The sequence below is a fragment of the Peromyscus eremicus genome, chromosome 9 (assembly GCF_949786415.1).
Source record: "Peromyscus eremicus chromosome 9, PerEre_H2_v1, whole genome shotgun sequence".
Lineage (NCBI taxonomy): Eukaryota > Metazoa > Chordata > Mammalia > Rodentia > Cricetidae > Peromyscus > Peromyscus eremicus.
This window is the reverse complement of record NC_081425.1, coordinates 77,599,905-77,613,371: the sequence shown is the minus strand read 5'-3', so window position 1 is coordinate 77,613,371 and position 13,467 is coordinate 77,599,905. Positions and strand designations below refer to the sequence as shown.

At 43.8% G+C, this 13,467-nt stretch overlaps 1 protein-coding gene across 1 annotated transcript; it reads left to right on the top strand.

Annotated features, from left to right (window-relative positions):
* The first annotated feature begins 4,642 nt into the window (after positions 1 to 4,642).
* Positions 4,643 to 9,830, top strand: Mss51 (MSS51 mitochondrial translational activator). The gene is made up of 6 exons (XM_059274515.1): positions 4,643 to 6,134; positions 6,391 to 6,546; positions 7,106 to 7,230; positions 7,609 to 8,175; positions 9,068 to 9,161; positions 9,476 to 9,830. Exons 1-6 carry the CDS (start codon positions 5,917 to 5,919, stop codon positions 9,717 to 9,719), a joined length of 1,404 nt encoding a protein of 467 aa, XP_059130498.1. The 5' UTR covers positions 4,643 to 5,916; the 3' UTR covers positions 9,720 to 9,830.
* The last annotated feature ends 3,637 nt before the right edge of the window (positions 9,831 to 13,467 follow it).

The following is a 13,467-nucleotide window of genomic DNA, read 5'->3' as shown; positions in this document are numbered from 1 at the left end:
TTTTTATTTTATTTTTTTTTTTCTTGGTTTTTTTGAGACAGGGTTTCTCTGTGTAGCTTTGCACCTTTCCTAGAACTCACTTGGTTGCCCAGGCAGGCCGGCCTCGAGCTCACAGAGATCCGCCTGGCTCTGTCTCCCGAGTGCTGGGATTAAAGGCATGCGCCACCACCGCCCGGCTATTTGCCTGTTTTTAATTAGGTTGTTTGTCTCTGTTGTTCATAGGAGTTAGATGTTGTTTTGAGACAAGGGCTCACTATGTGGCCCTGTCCTGGAACTCTGGCAATATAGACCAGGCTGGCCGGAACTCACAGAGATCGGCTTGCCTCTGCCTTCTGAGTGCTGGAATTAAAGGTATGTGCCACCATGGCTGGCAAGAGTTTTTTTATATACTCTACATATTAAATCTCTTTATGAGTGTATAACAGAAATATTTCCTCTAATTCTTTGGGTTATTTCACACTGTTGATGGTATCTCAAGTCATTTTTTCATTAGTTCTCAGATTATTCCTGTCAGTATTTCTACAGTCATTCTTTTCTTTGTATTAAAAAGTCCTTTTCCCTGTCTGCATGCATTCAGAGTATTCCCATCTTTCAAGATCAGTTCCAAAACTAATCTCTGGTTCATGAAGTCATCCATTACTTATTTACTATGGAGACTGTCTTCTTCTCTCCCACAGTGCTTTCTAGAAGATTTCATAGTACTTTATACCCCCCTTTAGATGAAGTGCTTAAGTTTTTTCCTGTTTTCAGTTGACAGGGTTTCTTTGTTATAACCCAAACTGATCTCAGACTTGTGATACTCTTGCCTAAGCCTTCTACTGAGATCACAGGCACCATGCCCAACAGAAATACATATGTTTTCATATTTGTTTCCCTGTAGTATTTTACAAGTGATTTTACCTGTTTATCAATAAATACACATTGGATGAATGGAAGTTTTAATTTTTTCCAGTATGACCTCTTGTGTCTAGGCACAGGTAAAAGAAAAGACAAGAAGAGAAACTTGGGTATCCCAGAGTCCCAACTAGACTAGTGGATGGATATGGCCTTCATTTTACTTCAAAATTTATGTTTTATTAATTTTTTTTTTTTTGAGACAGGGTTTCTCTGTGTAGTTTTGGGTGCCTGTCCTAGAACTCACTCTGTAGACCAGGCTGACCTCGAACTCACAGAGATCCTCCTGGCTCTGCCTCCCAAGTGCTGGGATTAAAGGTGTGTGCCACCACCTCTTGCTGGTAAAGTCATTTTTAAATTAGCACTTACCATTCCAATTTTAGTATGTGTCCTGCTGAAGTAAGCAAACACACACACACACACACACACACACACACACACACACACACACATGATTTATTTACTTTTTTAAATTTTTTTTTTAAAGATGTATTTATTATATATACAGTGTTCTGTTTCTATATATGTCTGCACACCAGAAGAGGGCACCAGATCTCATTATAGATGGTTGTGAGCCACCATGTGGGTGCTGGGAATTGAAATCAGGACCTCTGGAAGAGCAGTCAGTGCTCTTAACCTCTGAGCCATCTCTCCAGCCCCATGATTTATTTTTATTTCACATGCATTGATGTTTTGCCTGCATGTGCATTTGGATGAAGGTGTTGGATCCTTTGGAGTTACAGACAGTTGTGAGCTGCCATGTGGGTTCTGGGAATTGAACCCAGATTCTCTGAAAGAGCAGCCAGTGCTTTTAACCACCAAGCAATCTCTCTAGCCCCTGCTTTTACTATATTTTTGCCTTTCTGGTGCTCATTTTGTATTGCACTTACTGTATATTTCTTAAGTTTATTACTTACAATTTATTTCAAGCAAATTTAAATGCACTTTATTTTTGGTTAACTTATAAGTTTGGTTTTGTTGTTGCTGTTGGGACAGAATCTCATTGTGTAGGGCTAACTGTCCTGCAGCTTGCTGTATAGACCAGGCTGGCCTAAAATTCACAGAGATCTGTCTGTCATTGCTTCCTGGATCCTGGGATTATGATGCATGTAGTACTACACCTGACTACTTTGTTCTTTGAAAAAAAAAATTGGTTTTAATTACATTTATTTATGTGTGTGCCTGTGCATGTACATGCACGCATATGCACAGAAGTCAGAGAACACCTTTTAGAAATTGATTTTACTCTGATCACGTGGATTCCCAGGGTCAAACTCCAGTTGTCAATCTTGACAACAAGCATCTCTACTTACTGAGCCACCTTGCTGGGCATACTGTTTTTTTCTTTGTTAAAAAAAAAAATAAAATGTAAAAACAGCTTAAAATACAAAACCAATGCCTCTACTCCAAATAAGTTATGGTTTAAAAAAAAAGCAAACAAAAAAACGGGGGGGGGGGGGCTGGAGAGATGGCTCAGAGGTTAAAAGCACTGGCTGCTCTTCCAGAGGTCCTGAGTTTAATTCCCAGCAACCACATGGTGGCTCACAACCATCTGTAATGAGATCTGGTGCCCTCTTCTGACACACAGACATACTGTATACATAATAAATAAATAAATAAATAAATAAATAAATAAATAAATCTTTAAAAAAAAAAAAAAAGAACAGGTGGAGAGATGCCTCAGCAACACTTACCTGCTGTTCTTCTAGAGGACCTCGGTTTGGTTCTCAGCACCCACATGGTGGCTCACAACTGTCTGTAACTCTAGTTCTAAGGATCTGACGCCCTATTCTGATCTCCGCAAAACCCGGCATGCACACAACACACAAATGTGCAGGAAAACACTTACAAACATAAAAATAAATCTTCTAAAGAAACTTCAGCCCGGAGTTGAAGTGGCTCAGTGGGTAAAAGTGCTTGCCCAGCAAGCTTAATGACCTGAATCCTAATCCTGGAATCCAAATGGAAAGCCCAATCATGAGCTGAGTAGCAGACACCTTTAATCCCAGCACTCGGGGAGGCAGAGCCAGGCAGATCTCTGTGAGTTCGAGGCCAGCTTGGTCTGCAGAGCGAGATCTAGGACAGGTGCCAAAACTACACAGAGAAACACCCCCCCCCCAAAAAAAAAAAAGAAAAGAAAAAAGAAAAGCCCAATCACACATCCATAGTTCCTTGTTCTTAGGCCAAGATGGGAGGTAATGATAGGAGAATTGCCTGAACAGTTGTGAGCCCCCTAGCCTAGATTGCACAGTGAGGCACATAAGGAGAGATCGTGCCTCAAATGAGGTGGAAGGCCAGAAAAGACTCCACAAGTTGTTCTCGACATTCCACATACACATTGCAGTATGCATGTATCTATATCTATACACAGACATGTAAAATAAGTTCTTTTTTTTTTTTTTTTTTTTTGGTTTTTCAAGACAGGGTTTCTCTGTATAGCTTTGCGCCTTTCCTGGATCTCGCTCTGTAGACCAGGCTAGCCTCAAACTCACAAAGATCCTCCTGCCTCTGCCTCCTGAGTGCTGGGATTAAAGGCGTGCCCCACCACTGCCCGGCTAAAATTAATTCTTTAAAAGTTCAAGATAATATTAGTCCCATTTATCTTAAGTCCTGGTATTGTTTGGAGGACAAGCATCAGCCAGATATTATGGCAGGCAACAGATCCCAGTTTGTTAACAATTTCTATTTTTAAACCATCATTAAAGAAAATCCTATCTAGAGTCACACCATCTTTATGTTAGGACTGAAACCATGCCATTTTGATTCCTATGTTCCCAGTAAAAAACTGGTAGTTACTTAAGTTGGCCTAGATATGCTTAACTGTTCTGCATCCCTGTAATAAAGATTTTACAGTTTCTGGTCTGTTCTTCTCATTTGCTTTTGAGTAATTTCGTGTATTCTTTGATGTACTTCTTGTAGACTCTTGATGAAGCTGATTCATGACTGTCGACACCAGTGATTACAGTGCTTTAAATACCTTTCTCTTGGACCTTCAGTGTTACCTTTTTTTTTTTTGGTTTTTTTTGAGACAGGGTTTCTCTGTGTAGCTTTGCGCCTTTCCTGGAACTCACTTGGTAGTCCAGGCTGGCCTCGAACTCACAGAGATCCGCCTGGCTCTGCCTCCCGAGTGCTGGGATTAAAGGCGTGCGCCAACACCGCCCGGCTACCTTTTTTTTTTTAAAAAAAAAAAAAAAAAAAAGGTTTTTCGAGACAGAGTGTTTCTGTGTAGCTTTGGTGCCTGTCCTGGATCTCCCTCTGTAGACCAGGCTGGCCTCGAACTCACAGAGATCTGCCTGGCTCTGCCTCCCGAGTGCTGGGATTAAAGGCGTGTGCCTCCACAGTGTTCCCTTTTATCCCACTGACCATTTTGCCCTCCATGCCTGTGTCATAGAACAGCTTGTCATGCTAATGAGGTCCTAGTGGATGATCATGATGGTGACTAGATCCACAGCACAAGTTAGAGGGAGCTCAGGGAAGAGCAGACAGGGTGCCAGGGCAGCCAGAGCACTACAGGGTGGAGAGGAGAGCCAGCAAAACAGGCTGATGCAAGCCGGGCGGTGGTGGCGCACGACTTTAATCCCAGCACTTGGGAGGCAGAGCCAGGCGGATCTCTGTGAGTTCGAGGCCAGCCTGGGCTACCAAGTGAGTTCCAGGAAAGGTGCAAAGCTACACAGAGAAACCCTGTCTCAAAAAACCAAAAAAAAAAAAACCAAAAAAAAAAAAAAAAAAAAACAGGCTGATGCCGAAGATTTATGTCTTATCTCCAAACTAGGTGAGGTTAGCCAGTTTTCCATCTGCTGCTAACTTTGGATAGACAAAAACTTGTGTTGCTTTTTCTTCTTTTTAAAGTTAATTTAGCAGTGTGTTTGCTGAGACAGAGAGGGTGGCACACTGCTGGGCTACATAAGAATCTGCTTCAAAACAAATTACAAAAGATTCTATGTATTTAATATATTATGAGAAATCCACAGAGTCTGCTTAAAGGGTAAAGGAATTTATTAGGGAGGAAGACTCACTACAGCATGGGAGATTTATCATAGGGTCCTGGAAGTCCGTGGTACAGTCCAACACTGTTCTTCCGCCTGGGTCTATCTCAACATCTGAGCCCACGAGGGAGAGACGTCTCAGGTATTAAGGGTAGCCCGAGCCATACCCTGGGGCAGGTACTTTAAGGTCATAGATAGATAGGACAGTTAACCTGCTACATCTCTAAGGGTGGTACTCCAAGGTCATAGATAGAATGGTTATACACTACATTAATATATTATTTTTATAAAAGAGGCTGGGGATGTAGTTCACATGATATAGTGCTTACCTAGCATTCACAGATGTGGTCCTAGCACTTGAGAAATGGAGCTAGAGGATCAGGAGTTCAAAGTCATCCTCAGCAACAAATGAGTTAAGCACCATCCTGGTCTATATGACCTGTCACCTCCCACTTCCCCCAAAAGTCCAATGTAGACAAGTCTAGGGGCTATTTTCATCAACCCAGTTCCTACCCACTGCTTCTTTAAGGGTTTTGTATATTTACTTACCTGTATATAGAGCTTCATATATCACACACATGCATAAATTATATTGTATGTAATTCTCATGTTTTTGTTTTCATTTTTGTTTGAGAGGAGGTCTTGCTATGCAGCCCAAGTTGGCCTGGAACACTGTGTATTCCTTAGCTTACGGAATACTAGTATTACAGAAGTGAGTGGGAATACTAGTATTACAGAAGTGAGTGGGAATACTAGTATTACAGGAGTGGGAATACTAGTATTATAGGAGTGAGTGGGAATACTAGTATTACAGAAGTGAGTGGGAATACTAGTATTATAGGAGTGAGCCACCATGTGCCCAGTGGTCTCCTCTATTTTTTGTAACTGCTTATAGCAGTAAGTAATCTATAACTAATAAATTTTCTCATAGCCAGGCCTCAGAGACTTGAGTGTGAAGTAAAAGGCCAGGCATCTGAAAACACACGTTTATTTTATCCAATTCCTGTTTAGCATCTGGTCCCCAAGTTCTTTGGACATGGCTCCACGTTCACAGCGGCGAAAGCACAAGAAACCCCGACCAGTGACTCCTGTGGTTGTAATCCCACCCACAGAAGTGTCTGCGGAACCGCCAGCCCTCTCAAAACCTAACCCTAGCATTGATGCTCTTGGCTTTATTTCCTTGGACAATAATGTACCAGGTCTGTCCCAGTTGATCCTTCAAAAGCTGAACATGAAGAGCTATGAAGAATACAAGTGAGTGACCAGTTTGTGGAAAGGGGCTCAGTGTCTGGTACCGGCATATCAGAAGATGGAAAAGTATAACTGGGAATTTTCCCATTCTGACCTTTGTCAGTTGTATTAGTATAGAAGAAACATAATTGCTTAAGAAAAATGGGAGTGGGATACATTTTAGATCATAGAAAAGTCTATACAAGGTGGGGAAAGCACAGAAGAGCTTGGGGAGATGCTCTTCCCTATTGCCTTTCTCTTTCTCATACTATCTCTACAGGTTGGTGGTAGATGGGGGAACCCCAGTATCCAGCTTTGGATTTCGGTGTCCACAAGAAATGTTCCAGAGGATGGAGGACACGTTCCGATTCTGTGCTTCCTGTAAAGCACTCCCTTTTGACCTTTCAGATCACAAGGTTCTCCGGCACTGTAAGAGGTGACTTGTGGGGTGCCAGTGGGGGAACATTCAGAAATAACCCTATACTAAGTCCTCATTCCAAGAGGAACAACCCTAAGGTTTTTTTTGTGTTTGGTTTGCTTTCAGAATTAATAGTTCCTCATTTTGTGTGGCCCCAGTTTTTATCCTGTTTATTTTTGGTATTGTGGGAGATGAAATAGCAGACACTCTTCCTGCTTTCTTCCTGAGTACACATGGGGTAAGATCACATTTGTTCTGAGAAGGTTGAGGTGGTCACACCTGTTAAGAGAAAGCATCAACAGAATCTTTTTTTTTTTTCCTGAAAGAAGTGAAAAACTTAAGTTTTAGACAGGTGGAGATGGGGCAGCACTCTGTCTGAGAATTGCACTCCTAATGCCTGTTGCTTCACCTGCCAATGTGGCTCCCGCGTTGGCATTGCTACCTGTCATTTTTCTCCACACCATCCTCACCTGTGCATTGGCCTTTCTTTGAAGGTGCGGGTATCCGGTCTCCTTCCCTGGACACGTGCAGTTACCTTTCTGATACAGGGATGTGTTTCTTTGGTTCATTCTCTCAGGTGCAGAAATGTCTATTACTGTGATACAGAGTGTCAGAGGTCAGATTGGCCAGCACACAGGAAGGTTTGTCAAGTGCTCCGTCTTGTGGCTGTGGATCGCGTCATGGAATGGCTTCTGGTCACAGGTAGAGTAGGGGTATTAGAAAACTGTATCTTAGTGATAATTGTTGGTTGTAGTTAGAAAAAAATAAACCGTAGCAAGAAATGGGGATACTTGTAGTTACTGGTTGCAGAACAAATATGAATTATTGAGGAGGGAATTTTGAAGCCAAGGAAGGATTTGCTGTTTATTATTTTTTAAATTATGGGTATTTGAGTATGGGTTTGTGCACATAAGTACAGTACCCCTCAAGGCTGGAAGAAGGCATGGAATCCCCTAGAGTTGGAATTACAGACAGTTGTGAGCCCCTCAATTTGGCTGCTGGGAACTGAACTCGGGTCCTTTCCAAAAGCAGTGTACCCTCTTCTTCCAGCCCCGTTCACTTTCTCCTTCTCCCCTACAGGTGATTTTGTCCTACCCTCGGGACCTTGGCCATGGCCGGCAGAAGAGATACAGGATTGGGATACCTGGTTTTCTATGAGGGGTCTACAGCTAGAGGCGACACTGAATGCTGTTCTAGATAGCTGTGCTATGACCATGCTTTGGGCCAGTCTAGGAAGGCCACGACCAGAACCAGATGTTCTGCACAGCTCTTTGAAGCGGTTGATGACAGATGCTTTGTCACGGCCTTTGACCCTGGGCCTAGGGCTTCGGACTCTGGCCCTAGATGTTGGGAAGACTGGGGGAATCACATTGCATGTAGTTGGTGCTTCCCATGTGGAGACATTCCTCATTCGTTCTGGAGATTATGATGAGCTCGGCTACATGTTTCCTGAACACCTTGGCCTCCGTGTGATCATGGTGGGTGTGGATGTGGGCACTAACCTTTTACAGAGTTCCTCGCCTATACCCCTGCAGCCTGGAACAATTCAGCTTAGTGGCTACAAGGCTCTGTATCATGACTTCTGGGAGGAGCAGATAGAGACTGGGAATCTAGCCCATCCAGATTTGGTGGCTGCATTCCATCCAGGTAAGAGCTATTCATTCAGAGAAATACTGAGGAGCTGATAATTTTCTACTCTGCACTTGTGTTTTAGTTAGGGTTTCTATTGCTGTGATGAAACACTATGACCAAAAGAAAGTTGGGGAGGAAAGAGTTTATTCAGCTTATACTTCTATCACTGAAGGAAGTCAGAACAGAAATTCAAGCAGGCAGCCAGGCGGTGGTGGCGCACATGTCTTTAATCCCAGCACTTGGGAGGCAGAGCCAGGCAGATCTCTGTGAGTCAAGGCCAGCCTGGTCTACAGAGCGAGTTCCAGAACAGGCACTAAAACTACACAGAGAAACCCTGTCTGGGGGGGGGGGGCAGGGAATTCAAGCAGGGCAGGAACCAGGAGTCAGGAGCTGATGCAGAGGCTATGGAAGGGTGTTGCTTACTGGCTTGCTCCCCAAGGCTTGCTCAGCCTGCTTTCTTATAGAACCTATGACCACCCACCCAGGGATGGCCCCACCAACAATGGGCTGAGCCTTCCCCCATCCATCACTAATTAAGAAAATGCCTTACAGCCTAATCTTATAGAGGCATTTTCTCAGTTGAGGTTCCTTCTTTTCAGATGACTGTAGCTTGTGTCAAGTTAACATTAAACTAGCCATGACAACTTAGATCTGTTTTCATTTGGCCCTTATTCATTTCTTTCGATCTTCATTAAATATAGTATAATGAGGAGCTTGGTTGATCATTTCCCATACATACTATCTTGGTTCACAATCTTTTATGGAAGAACTTGGGTAGTTCCTGATGGTAAGAACTGGGATGAACAACATGAAGTTGTTGAGTAGATAAAATCAAAGGACTGTCATGCTCTTGGGATATACCTCAGCCTTTCTCCCATCTCTTCACATTTCCATTCTTGTTCTTCAGGTTTCCATGCCTCTCCAGTCTTGATGGAAGCTTGGCTACCTACCCTGCTGCTACTTCGTGACTATGCGATCCCAACGTTGATTACTGTTTACAGGTTTTTACCTATTTCTATTTGTGATCCTTTCCTGACTCACTTTTTCCTATACACAGATGAACCCATTTTGATTCCCCTTGCCCATCTGTCTTAGGAAGGTGTTCTTCCTTCCTGCATGTGGCTCTAAAACATATTTCTGGGAACAGTCCTTTATTACATAATCTCGAATTTGGTGAGACATTTGAGAGGGAAAAAATAACCCTTGCCTAGTACATCTCTAGAAAATTTTTGGGATTGATCATGAATTGCCATTCACTTGAGCAATTTATACTCCCTCATAATTACTAGAGAGATTTTCCTTCTCTCTTCCCCAGCCAACAGGAATTGGAAGCCTCTTTGCAGATTCTGGTGAACTTGGATACACACATCATTGCTTGTGGAGCTAATCCTTTCGCATCCCTCAAACCTGAACAGGTCTATTCTAACCCCAATAAGCAGCCAGTGTACAGCAGTGCCTACTACATCATGTTTCTTGGAAGTTCCTCCTGCCAACTAGATAAGAAGCAGTTAGAAGAAAAAGCAGATGATTTTTCAATATTTGAACCAAATCCTAACTGAATGCCTGGAAAATAGAAGCTTAATCAAATCACCCTGTTGATGTCCAGTTGTTGCCAGCTTTGAAACCTACTGAATGCTAAATCTTATTCACAGTCCAAGTAAAGATTCTAAACCAATGAGAACTCAGTATGACATGACTCCTTTCTGGTTTTTTCCCCTAGTCCTGGTAATTGAACCCAGGGCTTTGTTTACCACTGAGTTACATTCCTAGCCCTCTTTTGTAATTGTTTGTTTTGAGTGGCCGAGGCTGGCATTGAATGTACCAACATCTGCCTCAGCCTCACAAAGGGGGTTACAGGCCTATACAAGTTTGATTTAACCTATATCTAAAAAGTTAGCTATAGGTAGGCACACGCACACACACACGTGTGTGTGTGTGTGTGTGTGTGTGTGTGTGTGTGTGTGTGTGTGAGTGAGTGAGAGAGAGAGAGAGAGAGAGAGAGAGAGAGAGAGAGAGAGAATGTCTCACTGCTTTTGCCACAGCCTCCAACAAAGCTGGAACTATATATGCGTTTGCCACTGCACCTGGGTATGTTGGGGCTTCTTAAGTCACTTGTTTTGTTTACTATTTGCTGTCAAATATGACTCACCTGTGTGGTGGTATTGTGTTCCCCAAAATATTGTGTACCCTAATAAACTTATCTGGGGTCAGAGAACAGAAAAGCCACTAGATACTGTAGCATGAATCTTAAAAGTTCTTATTAATAAAATCATTCCTGAGCCAGGTATTGGGGTGAACACTGGAAGATCAGAAGACAGAACAAGCCACAGGTACCTCACCTTGCCAATTCCTCAGGTGATCCTGTTTCCTCAGACTGGAAGCTTCTGTGTCCTCATCCCAATGGCTCTCAGATGAACTGCTGCTCGAAAGCCTAAAGCTTAACCAGCTAAAAAGCTTCTATTTTCTGGTTCTCACGCCTTATATACCTTTCTGCTTTCTACCACCGCTCCCTGGGATTAAAGGCTCACTTTCTGGGATTAAAGGCGTGAGTCACCATGCTTGGCTGTATTCTTTAACACATGGATTTCTGCTTCTGGAATGCTAAGATTAAAGGCGTGTGCTACCACTGCCTATCCTAAGTATTTAGTGGCTTTTCTGTTCTCTGACCCCAGATAAATTTATTAGGGTACACAATATTTTGGGGAACACAATACCACCACAAGATACTTAGGCTAGAAAATGTTGGCACTCACGCCTTTAATCCTAGCATTCCAGAGGCAGAAATCCATTTGGGATCTCTGTGAGTTCAAGGCCACATTGGAAACAGCCAGGCGTGGTGACTCACGCCTTTAATCCCAGGGAGTGGTGGTAGAAGGCAGAAAGCTATATAAGGCGTGAGGAGGAGGAACTAGAAGCATTTGGCCTGGTTAAGCATTTTGGCTGGATAAGCTTTCAGGGTTTTGAGCAGCTGTTCAGCTGAGAACCATTCGGATGAGGGAGGACTCAGAGGCTTCCAGCCTGAGGAAACAGGATCAGCTGAGGAACTGGCGAGGTGAGGTAGCTGTGGCTTGTTCTGTCTCTCTGATCATCCAGTGTTCACCCCAATACCTGGCTCCAGGTTTGATTTTATTAATAAGAACTTTTAAGACTCCTGATACACACCTGAACAAAAGACCTTAAAATTAGAGGATTCTTTCTTGCCAAGGGAATGATTAGCATCAGATATCTGTTTGGACTGCATCATGTCCTTATCATTCCCAGGATTAGCAAATCCACAGCTGTTCATTTTTAGAGCCTTGCCATGACCAACTTTGTTTCCCCCAACAGACATATGTACTCTTTTTTGTTGTTTTTGGTTTTTGAGACAGGTTTCACTGTATAGCCTTGGCTGTCCTAGAACTCACTCTGTAGACCAGGTTGGCAGAGGCAGGGAGAGCTCTGTAGGACAGGCTGAAGAATAGACTTTTCAACAAATGTTGCTGGGATAATTGGACAACCACATGCAAAAGAATAAAGTTGGAGCCCCAATTCGTGCGATATAAAATGAATTCAAACTGAGTTGTGGAATGTGCCTAAATTCCAGGACAAGGCAGGTATGGCAGGAGGTTCAGGAAGTGGAGGCTGTCCAGGCTACATAGCAGGACTAAAGACAAGAAGACCCAGTACTCAGGAGGTAGAGGTAGAAGAATCAGCTCCAGCTCATGGTGGCATAGCAAGTTTGAGGCCAGCCTGAGCTATATGAAGACCTAGCCTCAGCCATTCCTTCAAATGGCTCACAGATCTAAAGAACTTACATGTGTAAAATAAAATACCAGAGTAAATCTTCATAAACTTGTATGTTTTCTTAGATTATTATACCAGAGGCACAAATGCTGGCTATTCATGCTGACTTGGGCAGCCTGGTGAGGGAGGAGTGGCTTTCTCTGCATCCACACAGACTCCCCCTGTAGGCCCTGCTGCCCCTGGAGATCCCCAGCAGCCAGCCTCCACCCTCAAGACTACTCTAGCAGCAGGCCTGTAATGGCCTTCTCAGCCCCTGGATGAGGGAGAGTGGCCAGGTCCCACCCTACAGAAAAAAATGCCCAAGATCAGCCACAAAATCCCAACAATCCCTGAGCTTGCCCCTAGATCAGGCCATATAATCCCCCCCAATTCCAGGCCACCCTGGATAGCTCCTTGACATTCTCCCCCCCCCCCCCAAGAAACCCTATATAAATCCTGCCCTCTGCTCAGTTCTCAGCTGCTGCTCACACCGGAGTAGAGAGCCACCCTCCTCCTGTGCCTTTCCCATTAAATCTCTTATGTGAGGTTTGTCGTGCAATGTGACTTTATGGTATTCCTTGGCTCCCAACTGCAAGCATACCTTTCCCTCAGAACTGTAACACAACAAATAAAAACAGAAAAGTTAGATTATCTTATTTTAAATTTTATGTTTCAGATCTCATCAAGAAAGTCAAGTGCCTTGGGGGCAGCGAGCCCAGTGGTTAATGGGCCTGGCAGCCAAGCTTGAAAAACATGGTTGCCTTCTCAGAACCTACATAGTGGAAAGGGAGAAATGTCACCCCCAAATTGACCTCTGACCTCTACATGTGTCCACACAAATACATACATATTACACAAATATACACTTTTTAAAAAGGTGTCCGTAGTGGAGTTGGGAGTGTGCTGAGGTGTAAAGGCACTTCCCTCCACACCTGACCTAAGTGCTTACCTCAAAAGCCTTAAAATCTGAATTCCATCCCTGGGAACGACATGGTAGAGGAAGAGAACCAATTCCTCCAAGTTATGCTCAGGCCTACCTACGCAAACACATGTTTTTGTTGTGAAAGTGAAGGACATGCTGGGGAGCTAGCTCAGTCATGTGGAAATGCAAGCCGGTAATTCAGCGTTGAGAATGCAGACACGTGAATCCCAGGAGCTCACTGTCCAGCTGACCAGCAGTCCGAGTGAGACCATACTTTAAAAAAAGAAAGATGAAAGGTTGACCTCCAACCTCCACTCACCGCGTCACGGTGCATTTTATAGGTTCTTTACATATACCCGCCTCAAATACTCAGTTCTAGAGTGAGTTTAACGCACTCATGAACAAGTAGAACCCTGGATCAACTCCCTCCTGCTTAGTTTTGCCTAGTTCAGCTCCAGTTCCGTCTACCCAGAATTCCCTCTAACTAGTCACAGGAGGCAGACGCCCTGGGTCCTCGGGACACCTCGGGGGCCCGAAGCTCAGTGTCCCTCGGAGCCCCTCCGCACCGCCCACTCGACCCGGAGGGACCAGAAGCGGCAGCAGCTCCCCCGGTTTGCCAGGAC

Bases quoted from the DNA above. Each gene is read 5' to 3' on its own strand.
- Mss51 (XM_059274515.1), top strand. From the start codon at position 5,917: ATGGCTCCACGTTCACAGCGGCGAAAGCACAAGAAACCCCGACCAGTG. The intron at 6,135-6,390 runs GTGAGTGACCAG...CTATCTCTACAG, and splicing joins AAGAGCTATGAAGAATACAA to GTTGGTGGTAGATGGGGGAA. The intron at 7,231-7,608 runs GTAGAGTAGGGG...TCTCCCCTACAG, and splicing joins GGAATGGCTTCTGGTCACAG to GTGATTTTGTCCTACCCTCG.